Genomic DNA, 18,415 nt, shown 5'->3' with positions numbered 1-18,415 from the left:
GACTGTAGCTGATTAACCTGCTCTCTAGAGCTGACCTAAGCTTTTTTTGGCCGTCGAAGCTTCAGGGCCGAGATTCTGCTCTCCATTACACAGCCAACAACATTACATTACATAATTATGTTGCAACCTTTGTCTATAAAGCAAACAATTATATAAATATTTATATGTAGTTAATAGAGACAAAGGCAGAATTCGACTTAATCTTTTTATTAAGACATGTTTTTATATGGGTCGGGACTCGGGACACTATAAAAAATACTATAGAGAATTGTCAGTGCTGTAAAGTTTAAACCTCTTTAAATCTTAGAAAAATGAAACACTTTGCGTTTATGAAATATTGTAAGCCGTCATTTGAGGCTTTATAAAAGCAGCACAATGAACACAAATCTGTCAGTGCCGAGTCCGACCTCATCTTAAATAACAAATGGCATTGCTTGTTGTACAGTAGTTAACAAAGAGAGACAGAGTTAATGAGGCGTATGCCATTCATTGCATTGGAGGCGCAAGATTTTGCAGGTGGGAGGGGGGATAAAAAATTTAATAAAATAAATATCTATTAGATACACTGTCATTAGGAGCCACTGCCTATTAGATACACTGTCATTAGGAACCATTGCCTATTAGATACACTCATTAGGAACCACTGCCTATTAGATACACTGTCATTAAGAACCACTGCCTATTAGATATTGTCATTAAGAACCACTGCCTACGAAATCAGACACGCCGACATAGTTTGTTATTTTAACACCACAGAGCTGCCATTTGTCAGGTTTGACTGTAGACCTTGATCACACATCACGCCCATCTTTCTCATATTAAGGTAGAAAACCAGAAATGTCCTAAAAATGACCTACTTCATAAAGAGTCCATGAGGAATGACGGGTAATAATAGTCTTTATTCTGGTTAAATCAGATCTTTACACTGCAGCACTCCAGCAGGTTTGTGCTCAAAGCAGCCTGTATAATAAGGACAGAAAAAGCCTTACAGCAGCTGGAAGACTATCTGTTTCAAGGTTAATATATAGGATATGCATGTCAGGGGAACCTCAGCACTGAGACGCCTCATGGTGCAAAACATCCACTACATACAGCTCAGTGGCTTATAGAGCAGGTTTAAACATCCACTACATTACAGCTCAGTGGCTTATAGAGCAGTTTTAAATGTCCTCTACATTACAGCTCAGTGGCTTATAGAGCAGGTTTAAACATCCACTACATTACAGCTCAGTGGCTTATAGAGCAGGTTTAAACAACCACTACATTACAGCTCAGTGGCTTATAGAGCAGGTTTAAACATCCCCTCCAAATGGATTTAAACTATCTAAGAACAATTTGTATAAATATGGATGTTCCACCAAACATGTTCAATAAACTAATGAAAATGGCTTAGCAGCAGTTCTACACTGCTTGGTCTTATACAAGCTACTTGGTCTTATACTAGCTGCTTGGTGTTATACTAGCTGCTATTTGGTCTTATACTAGCTGCTTGGTGTTATACTAGCTGCTATTTGGTCTTATTTGTGATAAATAGTTGTGTGGACTGTCTCTTTAAAGGAGGACAGACGGCTACATGCAGCTGAGTTCCCAGGTGGTAAACATTGTCCTAAAAACAATCTCTCTTCTTGAAATACTGGTAATTTAACAGATGATGTCTGTGGTTGCCATGGAAACAGATAATTTGTTAAGTGGGGGTGATTGTTGTTGTTGATGGTGATTATGATGATGATGACACCCAGGGCTTCATATTGATAATTTATTTCTAGGCCGTCAGCTTAACGTGTAATTTAATCCTCTTGAGAGTTGACCAGTGAAGAAGAAACCAGGCCATTGTGCTTTGGAGTGAATCCATCGGTGTGTGTTTACCAGCAGTGTGTGTGTGTGTGTGTGTGTGTGTGTGTGTGTGTGTGTGTGTGTGTGTGTGTGTGTGTGTGTGTGTGTGTGTGTGTGTGTGTGTGTGTGTGTGTTGCCAGCAGTGTGTGTGTGTGTGTGTGTGTGTGTGTGTGTGTGTGTAGGTGTGTGTAGGTGTGTGTGTGCAGGTGTGTGAGTGAGTGTGAGCCAGCTTGTTAATAATTTTGTTACTTATCTTAGTTAAGCGAGTGTGTTTGTGAATATTGTGGGCTTGACCATAAGTTTGCATTATATATGTTGTACATGTCTGTCTGTCTTGACTGTGTGGACATGTACAATTATGTGTATGTATATTATTTTTGTGTGTACCAATGTATGTATGTGTGAGAGAGTGAGTGAGTACCGTATGGTACCTGCTGCTTGTGTGTGTGTGTGTGTGTGTGTGTGTGTGTGTGTGTGTGTGTGTGTGTGTGTGTGTGTGTGTGTGTGTGTGTGTGTGTGTGTGTGTGTGTGTGTGTGTGTGTGTGTGTGTGTGTGTGTGTGTGTGTGTGTGTGTGTGTGTGTGTGTGTGTGTGTGTGTGTACCTCCAGCTGGTCTCTCTGCTCCTGCTTGTGTTTCTCTAACTCGACTCTCGTCTCTCGCAGCTTAGTGTCCAACTCATTAGACTTGATCTCCTCTGACTCCTTGAGAGAGAGATAGGGGGAGAGAGAGAGAGAGAGAGAAGGGGGGGGGGAGAGAGCGAGAGGTCAGGTAAAGTTTACAATAGGAGTCAGGTCATCATGAGCTTGTAATTCCAACAGTGACAGTGTTATTCTGCCTGTTGTTTTGACTACTTATTTTCTGGAAGTGGCATTTTTAGAGCAAATCTTTACCATTAAATACTGCTGTGTATATATATATATATATATATATATATATATATATATATATATATATATATATATAAATTATAAATAAAAAGATGTTCCTCACATTCACTCACATATTCACACACCGACGGCAGAGTCAACCATGCAAGGTGCCAACCTGCTCATCGGGAGCAATTAGGGGTTAAGTGTCTTGCTCAAGGCCACGCTGCCCGGGAGGAGTGGGAATCGAACCAGGAACCTTCCGATTATCAGACGACTGCTCTACTTCCTGAGCCACTGTCGCGCCTATACCTATACATATATATATACAGCATTCAAATAGTATTGAATCTAAAAGGAAACCCCTGAATTTAAAACAGTATTTTGCCTAAAAGAAAAACCCTGGATTTAAAACAGTGTTGAATCTAAAAAGAAACCCCTGAATTTAAAACAGTATTTAGCCTAAACGGAAACCTCTGGATGTGTTTGTACAGGTTTCAGATGCCGGGGTCATGCAGGTCTGTTATAACATCAATATGGGGTCACTGGTCACATGCCACGGTTGGTCTCCTAATTAAAGGCAGACTAATTGATGACAGAGATGGTCAGACAGCTCCATAGATCAATGCTCAGCCAACTCTCTGCTGCCATCTAGAGGTACAGAGGGAAACTGACACCTCCTCCAGGCAGTTGAGTGTAGACAGTAGTTATACTGATACTAGCTATTCATGCCATCATATTGGACCAGAATCTCATCTCTTTGAATGGGGAGTTAGGGTTAATGTTAGGGTTGGAGTTAGGGTCTGAGCAGCTGTCATACTTTACCCTTGTGTGGTGTTTGTGTTTTTGTTATTTACCCAGTGTTCAACATTATTGGGATTTTAAAACAATAAAGCCATAAAGATTCATGAAAAAAATACTAACAGATGTTAACTTTACCTCAATTACAAGCAATCAAGCATATATGGTTACTATGTACCATTTATCAATAAAAGTGCTATTCATGTCTGTAAAATAAAATCTATTATAAAGACCAGACAGGAGTGTGACCCCATTGACTTTGCATTGGTTTGTGGCTAACTATCTGGAGCTAGTATGAAGAACAGCATGGATTATTGTAGCTAACTATCTGGAGCTAGTATGAGGAACAGCATGGATTGTAGCTAACTATCTGGAGCTAGTATGAGGAACAGCATGGATTGTAGCTAACTATCTGGAGCTAGTATGAGGAACAGCATGGATTGTAGCTAACTATCTGGAGCTAGTATGAGGAACAGCATGGATTGTGCTGAGAATGAATAAATGAATGAAAACTTTATTTAACAGATTGCAGAATGGGTACAATACAGTACGGCTCAATACACACAATTGTTAAGGGGATGCAGACCAGAGAAAGACGTTTGTCTTGTTTACATTAGGGTCCCCCATTTTCAATTAATAGTGATCACTAGAAAGTAGGGGTGTAACGGTACACAAAAACCACGGTACGGTACCTCGGTTTTGAAGTCAAGGTTCGGTACGGGTTTTCGGTACAGTGGGGGAAAGTTTGGCTTTCCATGTTCCACTCAGGGGTGATGTAGTGTGCAGTAACTAAATTGTACTTGTAGGGCTGTCAACGAATATTCTATATTGAAATTAATAATCGACTTGTTAAAAAAAAATAGAAAAGAAATAATAATTATATTAGATTGTGAAAAAAACAGCCCCCGGTGGGCGGTCGTTAGTGGTTAACATACCGTTGTATTCGTTCGGTACACTACACAGCCGTTCGGTACGGTACGGTACACACTGAAACTTGTTCGGTTCGGTACGGATACGTGTACCTTTACACCCCTACTAGAAAGGTTTCTAGTGATCAACATCATTATTGGTAAGTAAGATATAGGACTGACTATCCTCTTAAGATAGTTTTTAAGGTCAATTGGACTCAAAATTTAAACGGTTTCCTAAATGATACTGGTGTAAAACAAAGTGGTGTCCGTCTCCAGTCATGACCAGAGATACAGTACAGTAAACCTAATGATTAAAACAAATACTAATGAAAAATAAAAAACCTGGCCCACAATAGGGTTGCCACAGTGATGTGAAATGTCTCATGACTAATAAACTCATGACAACACATTTTACAAAATGACGCTCGGCTCAATATCTGTAGAGCGCTTAAATCTTTAACGTTATACAGCTACATTGTATATATCATACATTTTCAGCTGGCCTGCAGACTTACGTCACTTATGAATACATTGTGGCTCGGCCCTCTGCCAAACACCAATCAATTCAGCTGTGATACAAATCAAACACGCCTCAATTCAGCTGTGATACAAATCAAACACGCCTCAATTCAGCTGTGATACAAATCAAACACGCCTCAATTCAGCTGTGATACAAATCAAACACGCCTCAATTCAGCTGTGATACAAATCAAACACGTCTCAATTCGGCTGCGATACAAATCAAACACCTCAATTCAGCTGGCCTGTGATACAAATGAAACGCGTCTCAATTCAGCTTTAAAACAACCTACGGTACGGTACGTACAACTATTTTTTTTATCCACTTTTTTTTTTAATCTCCCATCCCAATTTCGCCTCGCCAATTCTCCCTTCAATTCTTCCCTCCCCTGTCTCGAACGTTGCTAGACTATGCCTCCCACTGGTCGGCTGCAGTGAGGACCAAGCCTTGCATCACGTGTCCCCCCTCCGGTACACGAGGAGGCAGCTGTCGCATCTTTTCACCTGTACAGCGCGATCTCTCAGTGGCGAGGAGTAGCGCGTGGGAGGCTCACGCTGCCCCCGATGCTTCCTGATTCTGCTGTACAGGCGCACCAACCGACCTGTAGGAGTCGCTGTCCACAACGTCCAATCCCCACCCACCAGATTTCCCACCCCTAACACTGCCAATTGTGTTAGTATGAACGACCAGCCAAGCTGGTAGCAACGCCGAGAGCTGGGCTCGAACCCAGCATCTCCTGCGTTAGTGGCGAGCGCCTTGCCCACTGCGCCACTTAGCCGCCCTCGGTACGTACAACTCTTAAAAGTATTTGCATTGCAGTTTGTGGGGTATCACTCTGGAATTAAGCAATAATATCAATCAATTTAAAGGTAGCTATAAACAAGCACTTATGGACACATATAAGAGAGGAGTTTGAGCAGTAATGCGACTGCCTAATACATATTTTTTCTCATTTGGATATATACATTTAAAAAATATATATATATATTATTTGTTATATTCTTTTTTTTGTTTATTCTATTATAATGTAAAAGATTGTAATGAAGGGGCAGGGCTTGATACGTTTTTTACTTCCCCCTATTCCTTCTCGAACACTTATTGTATGGAAATAGTCTTTGACTATTTACCTTTTTGTTTTTTAAACTTGTTTTATGTTTCTATGTTCAAGACAAATTTAAAAATGTAAAATTAAAAAAAAAAAGCTGGCCTGCCATGCAAATCAAACACATCTCAATTGAGATGGCCTGTGATACAAATCAAACACATCTCAATTCAGCTGGCCTGTGATACAAATCAAACACTTCTCAATTGAGATGGCCTGTGATACTAATCAAACACGTCTCACAGCGCACTGATACAAATGTCGCACAGAGTGTTATAAATGGTAAATGATGCATTTATATAACAGCTTTTATCCAAAGTGCTTTACCATTTTTGTTCCTCACATTCACCCATTCACTCACGCATTCACACACAGACGGCACAGGCAACCATGCAAGGTGCCAACCTGCACACCGGGAGCAATTAGGGGTTAAGTGTCTTGCTCAAGGACACTTCGACACGCTGCTCGGGTGGAGTGGGAATCAAACCGGGAACCTTCCAATACCTGACGACCGCTCTACCTCCTGAGCTACTGTCGCACATGCATCGTGTTTCTATTTAATAAAGATGCATCAATCTGCTGCCATGGATCATTGGAGGAGGAGCCAGTATTTAGCCTTTGAGTCGTACTATGTCTCATTATCTTTGAAAAGCTATAGATATACTGTAGATAGAATCCTATACTATAGGTTGTATATAGTGGTATAATGGAAGTGGGTATGATGAGTACAGTATAAGACAGTTGTAGGCAGAAATAAGTATGGATTATAGGAGTAAATGCCATGTTCAGAGTTTATACTGTAGTAATCCATGCACAACGTCACACCAACAGACAGATAGATGTCTGGTAAGTACGTCACATCAACAGACACACACACCTGGTAAGTACGTCACATCAACAGACAGACACACACCTGGTAAGTACGTCACATTAACAGACAGACACACACCTGGTAAGTATGTCACATCAACAGACACAAACACCTGGTAAGTTTGTCACATCAACAGACACACACACCTGGTAAGTATGTCACACCAACAGACAGACACACACCTGGTAAGTACGTCAGACCAACAGACAGACACACACCTGGTAAGTACGTCAGACCAACAGACAGACACACACCTGGTAAGTACGTCAGACCAACAGACAGACACACACCTGGTAAGTACGTCAGACCAACAGACAGACACACACCTGGTAAGTATGTCACACCAACAGACAGACACACACCTGGTAAGTATGTCACACCAACAGACAGACACACACCTGGTAAGTACGGATCATGTCTTGGCAGTTCTTGCGGATCTGTTCCGTCTCTTCTTTGGCCTGCGTGAGCTTGGCCGTCGTCTCCCGCAGTTTGTCTCTAGTCTCCTGAAAACACACATACATACATATGTCTGAGAAACTACAGTTGGTACATTGTGCAAACTAGGGATGTAAGGAGAGTAGGAGACAGATGCCATTCCAGGAGATGGAGTCAATATTAGGCACACAGTGTCTTTCTGAGATGGAACCCCATTCCAGGAGCAACACGTAGAGAAACCAGACCCAGATACATGCCAGTGGGGATAAGTTAGTTAAACCAGACACATGCCAGTGGGGATAAGTTAGTTAAACCAGACCCAGATACATGCCAGTGGGGATAAGTTAGTTAAACCAGACCCAGATACATGCCAGTGGGGATAAGTTAGTTAAACCAGATACATGCCAGTGGGGATAAGTTAGTTAAACCAGATACATGCCAGTGGGGATAAGTTAGTTAAACCAGACCCAGATACATGCCAGTGAGGATAAGTTAGTTAAACCAGACCCAGATACATGCCAGTGGGGATAAGTTAGTTAAACCAGACCCAGACACATGCCAGTGGGGATAGTTAAACCAGACCCAGATACATGCCAGTGGGGATAAGTTAGTTAAACCAGATACATGCCAGTGGGGATAAGTTAGTTAAACCAGATACATGCCAGTGGGGATAAGTTAGTTAAACCAGACCCAGATACATGCCAGTGAGGATAAGTTAGTTAAACCAGACCCAGATACATGCCAGTGGGGATAAGTTAGTTAAACCAGACCCAGACACATGCCAGTGGGGATAGTTAAACCAGACCCAGATACATGCCAGTGGGGATAAGTTAGTTAAACCAGACCCAGATACATGCCAGTGGGGATAAGTTAGTTAAACAAGACCCAGATACATGCCAGTGGGGATAAGTTAGTTAAACCAGACCCAGACACATGCCAGTGGGGATAAGTTAGTTAAACCAGACCCAGATACATGCCAGTGGGGATAAGTTAGTTAAACCAGATACATGCCAGTGGGGATAAGTTAGTTAAACCAGATACATGCCAGTGGGGATAAGTTAGTTAAACCAGATACATGCCAGTGGGGATAAGTTAGTTAAACCAGATACATGCCAGTGGGGATAAGTTAGTTAAACCAGACCCAGATACATGCCAGTGGGGATAAGTTAGTTAAACCAGATACATGCCAGTGGGGATAAGTCACATGGTTGGGGTTACCTTGTGGGCGTCCGTCTCACTCCTCAGCTTGTTCTGGGACCACTTGACTTTGATGAGCTGAGAGTTCATTTCTTCCTTGGCTTTGTCCAGCTCCCTAGTCAGCCTGGACACGTCTCCGTCCTGAAGACACAGAGTAGGGGACGTGAACAACTAGGGATGGGCATCCATTTTCATTCAATTATTAAAGAATCTAATAATTTAGGCAACATTTTGACAAATATATTTCCTCTTGTTTTTTTTACCAGCACCTACAGTACTGTGTATTGAGAGACCAGATGAGCTACAGCCTTCAAAACAGTGATGTCATAAAGAAAGTGTGGGGGGGGGGGGGGGGGGGCATTTTATAATGTGGGTATTTTTATACAGTAATGTACCTGTTTCAGAAGAGTAACATAAAAACATGATGCACCAATTTTGTCAGGAATAATTACTACACAGATTGTGAGTGTGTGTGTGTGTGTGCGTGCGACGTGCGTGTATGTGTGCGTGTGAGTGTATTCAATGGACAATGGCTGGACTTATTACACCATTTTCAAGAGCCTGCATCACTCAGTCAAAATGTGAAAGTCAGAATATGGCTATATTGAGACACGCCTCCATATGAGGACACTCCTGCCCTTGGAGGAACTGGTTTTGAGCAACTTAATATCAAGGATGAGTCAGAAGTCGGAATTGGGAGTTGTGCAATTAACTCCACATGCAATATTAATGATCTTATCCATCCTTGTGTTTATTAGCTTATCTTTCTTGTGTGCTTATTATCTTATCTTTCTTGTGTGTTTATTATCTCATCTTTCTTGTGTGTTTATTATCTTATCCTTGTGTGTTTATTGTATCATCATCCTTGTGTGTTTATTGTATTAAATGTATCATCCTTGTGTGTTTATTGTGTTATTATTAGGGCTGGGACTTTATCGCGTTCATTTCTATTAACTGCTTCTGCGCCAAGAACTAATTTACTCGTTATTGCCCGCCAATTGAATTGCGCCAATAACGAGTTTACTCGTTTTTATGATCGTTATTTCCTTTATTCGCTATTGCCATTCATAATTCATCCAGCAAGGCTCTGGGAGACTCTGGACTCAGTCTGATATTGCAACGGCTCAATACCGCCGCCTGGTGGATTTCGGGCGAGTTGCACTCCACTCTCAACCGGATGGGGCGCTCTGTGCATCGGTGAATATGTTCCGGGCAAAGCACTCTTGTTATGTGGATCCAGACAAACACTCTAGTGCATTGGATCGCTTTCGAGACGCAATAATCAATATGCTTTCTGCGTTTATTGCGTTGTACAAACGGAAAACGGATCTAGCAGATGGAAATCAAATAATTGGAATATTTTTTCTCCAGACTTATCGGCCACAGGTAAGAGGAATCTAACGTTAATTCCAGCTCGATTGTCCATTTATTTCATTGCAATCCATCTGATCAACGTATGATGTCGTACTAAAGAAAGCCGTTACTGACAATCAAGGAATCATAAACAACCCCCTCCCCCTTTCCTTCACGCATGATGGAACATATTGTATACCGATCATATGCATTTGAATTTTTTAATGTAGCGTGTATAGGGACGAAATGCCAATAGATTATGTATAATATGCATCTGGGCCTATAACTCGCGTTCTAGGAATTACTGCAGACCACTCTAAAAACATACTTATATTCACGACGGTATTAACACGACAATGTATGAATGGAAATTGGAAATTCTTATTTTTTCAATACAATTATTTTGAAAAGTAAAGTAAAAAGTAAAAAAAGAAAAAGAAATTAAAAATAATTAAAATAAAAATATTTTTTATTCAAGAAAATCATCATAACTTAGAAATGAGATTGCATTTAAAAAGTTATAGCCCTGCAAAGAAGGTGAGCGACTCCATAGTCTTACAGCGCTGGCAGTGAGAGCTATAAGATGGTCAAACTGCGTGGCAGAGATTGTGTTAATTAACTGCAGAAAAAATTTAAAGTTAAAAAAAACACATTTTATCGCTCTTTATAATGTTTTTACACCGCGGAACGTTTTTCAGTGGACAAGTTTCAGGCATACCGTTTATACAGGTGCACAGCGTGCATTGTGTGACGTCAGACAGTTGTAGGCTAAAGTTGAAAAGTTGAGGCTGCATTGCTCGTTGAATGGGAGATTTAGATATAAAAAATAAAACAGATGGAAGTATTGATACGAGAACGGTTGCGTTTGCAAATACTTTGCATATCACCGGAGCATTTCAAGCCTACGGTATCACCTCAATGATAAATATGTAGCAGCTACCGTGGATGATAGAGCTAACAGGCTAACGTTAGCCCTAGTACGAGCCTTCTGCTGTTTGCTTCAGACTCTGATTCAGAGGATGAAGAGGGGGCTAATAGTGCTCTGGTGCTCTACAGAGCAGAGCCAACCATTTCTTCTTAGTCTGGTTTGTTCATACAGAATATTGAAAATTTATGATTTGTACCAAGACAGTTCATTTATGTCTTTCACACAACTGTCCTTAAAGTTTAACTTACCAAAAAATAATTTTTTCAGCTATCTACAGATACGTGATTTTGTTAAGAGCAAATTTGCTCAGTTCCCCCATACACCTCCAAAAACTGTGATCGACCGCATCTTGGAGGTGAATGTTGCAATCAAAGGCTCAATATCTAAACTATATAACATCAGATCCCTATCCCTACCCTCCTCAGTATTGGCTATAAGACAAAACTGGGAGTCCGATCTAAATCATCAATTTACAGACAAAGAATGGGAAAATGCTCTTGCTCGAATACACTCTTCTTCAATATGTGCCCGCCATTCACTGATACAGTTCAAGCTCCTCCACCGTCTATATTGGTCAAAGACTAGACTTGCGAAGATAAATCCTGGCATGGATGCCACATGCGACCGGTGCCACCAAGCCCCTGGCTCACTTATTCATATGTTTTGGCATTGTCCAGCACTGGCCCCTTTCTGGACTTCCATTTTTAAATCTTATTCAGACATATTTTTTATGAATGTCTGCCCCATGCCCTCTTATTGCATTATTTGGTCTGACACCGGAGAATGCTGCAATATCTATTGGGCAATCCAATGCCATGGCCTTTGCCTCACTCATTGCCAGACGCCTCATCCTATTCAACTGGAAGGCAGCCACTCCCCCTTCACACTTAGGCCATGTTTAGACGGAGAGAGTCTGAACAGAAACCGCAAAAGTCGTCTTGCGGTCTCACTTTAAATGTTGCGTTTAGACTAGTGTTTTGGGATGGAATTCTGCGTGCAGACGAGGCTGTAAAGACTCGAGACGACGGAGCCCCGCTGTCACACGATTGGCGCAGATGTCACATGACCAGAAACGTCAGTGGCCAATCAGATCGCCTCAGGTCGTTGAGACAACCAGACGTGCTGTGAAGACCCGCCCTACTCTGCCTCTGATTCGCAGACTGTGGGTGGGGGAATGTGATTCGACCAAAGCAGAGTCACTCACAGACAGTGGCTCCAGTCACTAATAGTTGCGATAGCCGCGGGACAGATTCTTGTGTATTTAAAAGTACTGCCAATGTAGCCTTCAGGTGATCGCCATGGATAGAATCAGACATGCTTTGTTTACGCTTCTAGGCTACTGGCGTCTGGCGCATGCCTGTGATGTAAGCAGTACGCGACGAGAGCCTTGACAACCCTTTCGTCATAGTTTTATGCGGTTTGACAGTTTAGATGATAGCGCAAAGGTTTATCGTTTCTAGGAATTCCACCCAGGAAGGTGGTCTCACTTTTTTGCGGATTCTCCCCGCAAAAACGCTGTTGCCGTATAAACAAAAGGCACTTCAGAAGAAATATTTTTGCGGATTCACCTGCTAGCGTTTCCGTCTAAACAGGGCCTTACACTGGATGAGGGATGTTATGTCTCTTATACATATAAAGAAAATCAGATTTACAACACAAGGCCACACAGATACCTTCCACAAAACATGGCAGCCCTTCCTATCTCATTTCAAAACCCATATGACTCCGTCCAAACTTGGGACCCCATGACCCCCCTCCTTCCCCCATCTACCTTCCTGACACTGCTAGCCCACATATGGCTGGGGAGATGGCATTGTGGTGGTCTGCTAAGGGTGTTAAATTTACTTTCCATTTTATTTGTTTTACCATCTGGAAATTACGCTACTAAAATGGAGAGTATTACTTATATTATATATTATTATTACGGTCTTTCCTATTTATATTTTTTTTTCTTTTGTTTTCTTTTAATTTTACTTCATTTCTTTTTGCGTAGCTTTGTCTGTCACATCTGTATTTATGTTCAATTATTTAAATTTTTTATTTTTATTTTTTATTTTACATGTATGTTTGTCGTCGCCCTCACTGGGTGGGATGGGGTGGGATTAGGGGATAGGAATGGGGAAGGAAATGGAAGTTGTATAATTTGGATAACTGAAATGTATAAATATGTACAAATTCTTCCAATAAAAAAAGATAAACCTAAAAAAATAATATTGAAAAAATAAGAGAAATTGAGATCAATCAAGAGTTTTTTTCTTTCAATGGTCAATTGTTCTGGAATGTACTTGAAAGTACTGCGTTTTACTTTTACCTCGAAAGTGCTTGAGTTTACAAAAGGTCCATTGCACTATATATATTATTTCTAAAAGTGCTGCACGTTGTTAAAATTGCATTGATCTGTTGGTCTGTGTAGTAGCTAATAAAAAATATTTTGCTGCTTAAACCTATGTAATGATAAGCAAAGTTTTATATGTTATCAGTCATTTCTAAATACAATAGCAAATTATCAATATGCACTTCCTTTCTGTATCATATGTATTCATAAAGAACATACTGTATGAGCCCTCTCTGATTCAGATGGCACAGCATAACAGGTACAAAGGTTAGCTCTACAAACAGCCAGTTTGACTAGCCATTGAGCTGTCACTCCTGTTGTGTCATCATGACCCAGAGCCACTCTGTACCCCATGTCTACCCCTCCCCAATATCACGCCACTGTTGTGTTGAACCAAGAGTACACTATACCATGTATGAATCTAATTGGCTAAGAACTGTCATGCCATAATGTACACTCCTCTTTTTGTTCTATATAAACTGACTGGAAACGTCCATTAAGTGTGTGTCGGTTTCCCATGCTGTACTCTTGATATGCGATAGGAAACGATTCCACCATTCTGATCAGAATAAACCTTCAGAACTAAGAAACCTTTGTGACAAGTTTCCTTTTGTGCACACCCCGGATAAGACGTCTTAAGATTTCCATAAACGTACACATTTGAATTGAAAAATGTAGCTTTTCGGATCAAATATTGATATGTGTTTAAATTAGAGCTGGGCCGTTAACGTGCTGCGTTAACGCTATACTAGTATCGCGCGATAATATAATTAACGCATTAATCTAAAAAAAAAAAAAAAAAAATTACCTTTATTTACCCAGGGTAGGTTCGCTGAGCACAGCTGCTCTTTTTCAGGAACGCCCTGCTTCACATTCACACAGTTCCATTCACACCTGGGAGCTGCCCAGTACAACCACAGTTGACACCATTGGCCACTGAGCAACTCCACTGGAACAGTTGATTCAAGCCATGTCACATAGTTCAAGTTTGAAATGATTATTTCTGTTTTGCTCCTGAGAGTGTGCTAGATACTGTACTGTACTGGTAATATTATTTATTTGTGTTAACTTCTGAATAAAACAACTTATTAAACACAAGTACATCTTATTGAACATTATTTTGATATTTCATTACCAATTATCATATCAAAACAGCTTTTTCAAACAGTCTGTAATGCATTTTGGAAACGGGAGATGGGCTCATGGTGTAATGGGCCACCTGGCCAGAGAAACATAAGGAGGAAAGAAAAAGTAAGGACTTACTTCTGGTCATTATTTGGGTAGAACACACATATTTTGAATGCCTTCGGCAGGTTTTTTTTATTTTTTATTAGCCATTAGATTAAATCCAGGATTGCAGATAGATTAATCTAGATTAAAAAAAATTATCTATGCCCACCTCTAGTTTAAATGCAATTAATTTAGATTAATTAACTATAAAGCCTTGAATTAATTCTAATGTCATTGTTGTTATTATTGTGGTATTGTGAGGTCTTGTTATTGTTACTGTATTGTGTTTGTCTTGTTTTGTGTGTAAAAAGAAAAAATAATTTGATAAAAAAGTCTTGAATTAATTAGATTACATTTTTTTATCGAGTCCCACCACTACTTATTATCCTTGTGTTTATTATCTTATCATCCTTGTGTGTTAATAGTATTATCATCCTTGTGTGTTTATTATCTTATCATCCTTGTGTTTATCATCGTATCATCCTTGTGTTTATTATCTCATCATCCTTGTGTTTATTATCTTATCATCCTTGTGTTTATCATCGTATCATCCTTGTGTTTATTATCTCATCATCCTTGTGTTTATTATCTTATCATCCTTGTGTTTATCATCTCATCATCCTTGTGTTTATTATCTCATTATCCTTGTGTGTTTATTATCTTAGCATCCTTGTGTTTATTATCTTATCAGCCTTGTGTTTATCATCTTATCCTTGCGTGTTTATTATCTTATCATTAGTGATGCACCGATGTGAAAATTGTGGCCGCTACCGATAACCGATATTAATATTGCTGTTCTGGCCAATACCGATATTTACCGATGTCGATATCTCTGTATAGAAAACACTTTTTTATGATAATCAAATAACGAGCTATTTTCCAAAACGCATTTATTTTTTTATTTTTTACTTTTGTAACTTATTTTCAGAAATGACTTTTTATTTTTATATTTTGAAACTATTTAAGGCCAAAACATGTATAAAAAAAATAGATCAAAACTAATTTATATCAGCCCTATCTTGATATCGGACCGATACCGATGTGTAAAAAAACAGCCATATCAGCAAATATTATATCGGCGGCCGATATATCGTGCATCACTACTTATCATCCTTGTGTGTTTATTATAATAATAATAATATATAATGCAGGACCTCCTTAGAGGTCTTTATTCGGCATGCAACGAACTGGGACATGCAATGGGAGCGGCACACACACACACGCATTGTCTTTTTTCTCAGTCGCCGATGCGATTGAGCTCTGCGCTTAACCCATCCCGTCGTCCTTCCCCCCAAGGGCAGCCGGGAGCAGACAGGGCGTCGGCGAGGTACCGCGCCCGGGGACCAATCCAAGTGCTCCTGCCCGTCAGCGATCTGTTGTGTGCATGTTTTTCCATTGGGTTTTATCTTATTGGGGGGAAACCCTTGCGAGCACGGGGGGAGAACATGCAAACTCCACACAGAAAGGCCTGGGAGATCCCCCACCTGGGTACCTGGCAATGCGGAAACCTGGTCCCCAAGCGGGAATCGAACCCTGGATCTTCTTGCTGTGAGGCGACAGTGTTTCGGATCCAACACTTGAGGGTTGTAATATCCTACTCAATGTCACCGAGCGGCACTGCAGATTTACCCTACTCTTGGGATTCGGAAACGTGCATTACCGGCCAGATCCTCGTAGGGGCGCTGTCTTGATAATGCAGTGTTCCCCGTTACAGACCGGTGTTTATTTTTTTTTTCATCATGGGTGGACTTTTTTGTTAGCCTGAAGCTATGGCTGTAGCATGTAGCCTGGAAAACTTTTTGGGACGCTGAATTCAGTATGCAGTAAAGGAATATAGCATCAGCCAATGGACATATCGATCTACCAGATGGCGATCAATAACTGGGAAATCTGTTTTGGGATCCAACCGGCCCACGGTAAGAGCTTTTTCACGTAAATTAAAGCCCGATCGGGCCTTGCTTTGATAGCCGACCAGCCGATCAGCATATGAGGATAATGAGGCTAATGCCGTTATTGGTAATCAATAATCAGAAACGACGTTGCATCATTTCACCTGCGCAGCTCGATCTCTCAGTGGCGAGGAGTAACGCGTGGGAGGCTCACGCTGCCCCCGACACTTCCTGATTCTACTGCGCAGGCGCACCAACCGACCTGTAGGAGTCGCTGTCCACAACGCCCGATCCCCACCCATCAGTTTCCCACCCCCTAATACGGCCAATGTGTATTAGTACGGACGACCAGCTAAACTGAAAGCAAATGTGGAGCACTGGGCTCGAACAGGCGAGCCCAGCCTCTCCAGATTTTGTGGCGAGCGCCTTGCCCACTACGCCACGTAGCCGCCCTCCGCCCCCCCCCCCCTTTCATGCGTCCCCCCTACTTTTTCTCCCCATTTTTCTATTTTTCTCCCATCCCAATTTTGTATTATCCAATTCTTCCCTCCCCTGTCTCGAACGTTGCTAGACCATGCCTCCCACTGGTCGGCTGCAATGTGGACGAAGCCTTGCATCACGTGTCCCCTCCGGTACACGAGGAGGCAGCCGTTGCATCTTTTCACCTGTACAGCGCGATCTCTCAGTGGCGAGGAGTAACGTGTGGGAGGCTCACACTGCCCCCGATACTTCCTGATTCTGCTGTACAGGCGCACCAACCGACCTGTAGGAGTCGCTGTCCACAACGTCCGATCCCCACCCACCGGCTTTCCCACCCCCTAATACTGCCAATTGTATTAGTATGAACGACCAGCCAAGCCGGAAGCAACGCCGAGAGCTGGGCTCGAACCCAGCATCTCCTGCGTTAGTGGTGAGCACCTTTCCCACTGCGCCACTTAGCCGCCCTATTTAAGGCATATTGAAGGGACGGTTTATAGTGTCAATTGACAATGACAATGGACAGATAGCAATAATATAAAGTATAGATTTAGCTCTACAAACAGCCTCACGCACAATGAAAGGTTGTTATGATAAGCTGGCCTTATAGAGTGAGATTAGACGGATCCCAGTGGCCACGAAAGTGTTAACCACTACACCACGTGCCTCTTATCTTATCATCCTTGTGTTTATTATCTTATCATCCTTGTTTGTTTGTGTTATGCTTGTCCATTTGTCTCACTACCCCCCCTAGTGTAGTAAGCAACAGAATTCTAGAAAAGTGTTGTATTATTATCATGATGTGTATCTTAATTACACTATGCACATATTGCAGTCTTTGTGATATGGACATTGTGCTCCTTCATGTTGCCACATCATTAGATTAGATCGTTAGGTCAGGCTACCTTAGCGTCATACAGCTGCTGGAGCCGGCCTTTCTCCTGGGCGAGCTGGTTTCCTCTCAGGGCCTGACGGTCCACCTCCTTGGTGGCCTCCCTCAGCTTCTTCTCCAGCACCTCCTTGTCCCGCCGCAGGTCCAGTGCCTCCTTCTCCCCGCGCACATACTTCATCACCATGGCCTCCTTCTCTTGGCGTGCCTCCTCACACTTCTTACTCGCCTGGGGAGAGAACAAAACAAAGACGTTAGCTTCCTACTCGCCTGGGGAGAGAACAAAACAAAGACGTTAGCTTCTTACTCGCCTGGGGAGAGAACAAAACAAAGACGTTAGCTTCCTACTCGCCTGGGGAGAGAACAAAACAAAGACGTTAGCTTCCTACTCGCCTGGGGAGAGAACAAAACAAAGACGTTAGCTTCCTACTCGCCCGGGGAGAGAACAAAACAAAGACGTTAGCTTCCTACTCGCCTGGGGAGAGAACAAAACAAAGATGTTAGCTTCCTACTCGCCTGGGGAGAGAACAAAACAAAGACGTTAGCTTCTTACTCGCCTGGGGAGAGAACAAAACAAAGACGTTAGCTTCTTACTCGCCTGGGGAGAGAACAAAACAAAGACTTACGTTTTGTCATGGCAATATTATCATGTCATTACAGATCTGTGTTGAAATACATATTCTATTATACATATTCGACTAGTTTAATATAGGTCAACTAGCAGAGCTCAAAGACACTAGGGAGACAGTCTGGCTGATGTTCTTAAAACAACCTCAAG

At 41.6% G+C, this 18,415-nt stretch overlaps 1 protein-coding gene across 1 annotated transcript in view; it reads right to left on the bottom strand.

Annotated features, from left to right (window-relative positions):
* Window positions 1-18,415, bottom strand: part of ccdc186 (coiled-coil domain-containing protein 186) — an 84,685-nt gene that overhangs the window by 44,797 nt on the left and 21,473 nt on the right. The window contains exons 5-8 of the mRNA XM_084326720.1: window positions 17,654-17,866; window positions 8,558-8,677; window positions 7,303-7,407; window positions 2,436-2,534 (exon numbers count right to left, since the gene is read on the bottom strand). Of these exons, the coding sequence (XP_084182846.1) occupies window positions 2,436-2,534; window positions 7,303-7,407; window positions 8,558-8,677; window positions 17,654-17,866 (537 nt within the window). The remainder of the gene's footprint in view (window positions 1-2,435; window positions 2,535-7,302; window positions 7,408-8,557; window positions 8,678-17,653; window positions 17,867-18,415) is intronic.

This window comes from Notolepis coatsorum (genome assembly GCF_963971535.1).
Source record: "Notolepis coatsorum genome assembly, chromosome: 12".
Classification (NCBI taxonomy): Eukaryota; Metazoa; Chordata; class Actinopteri; order Aulopiformes; family Paralepididae; genus Notolepis; species Notolepis coatsorum.
The sequence above is the reverse complement of the archived record's forward strand: the minus strand, read 5'-3'. Positions and strand labels throughout refer to the sequence as shown.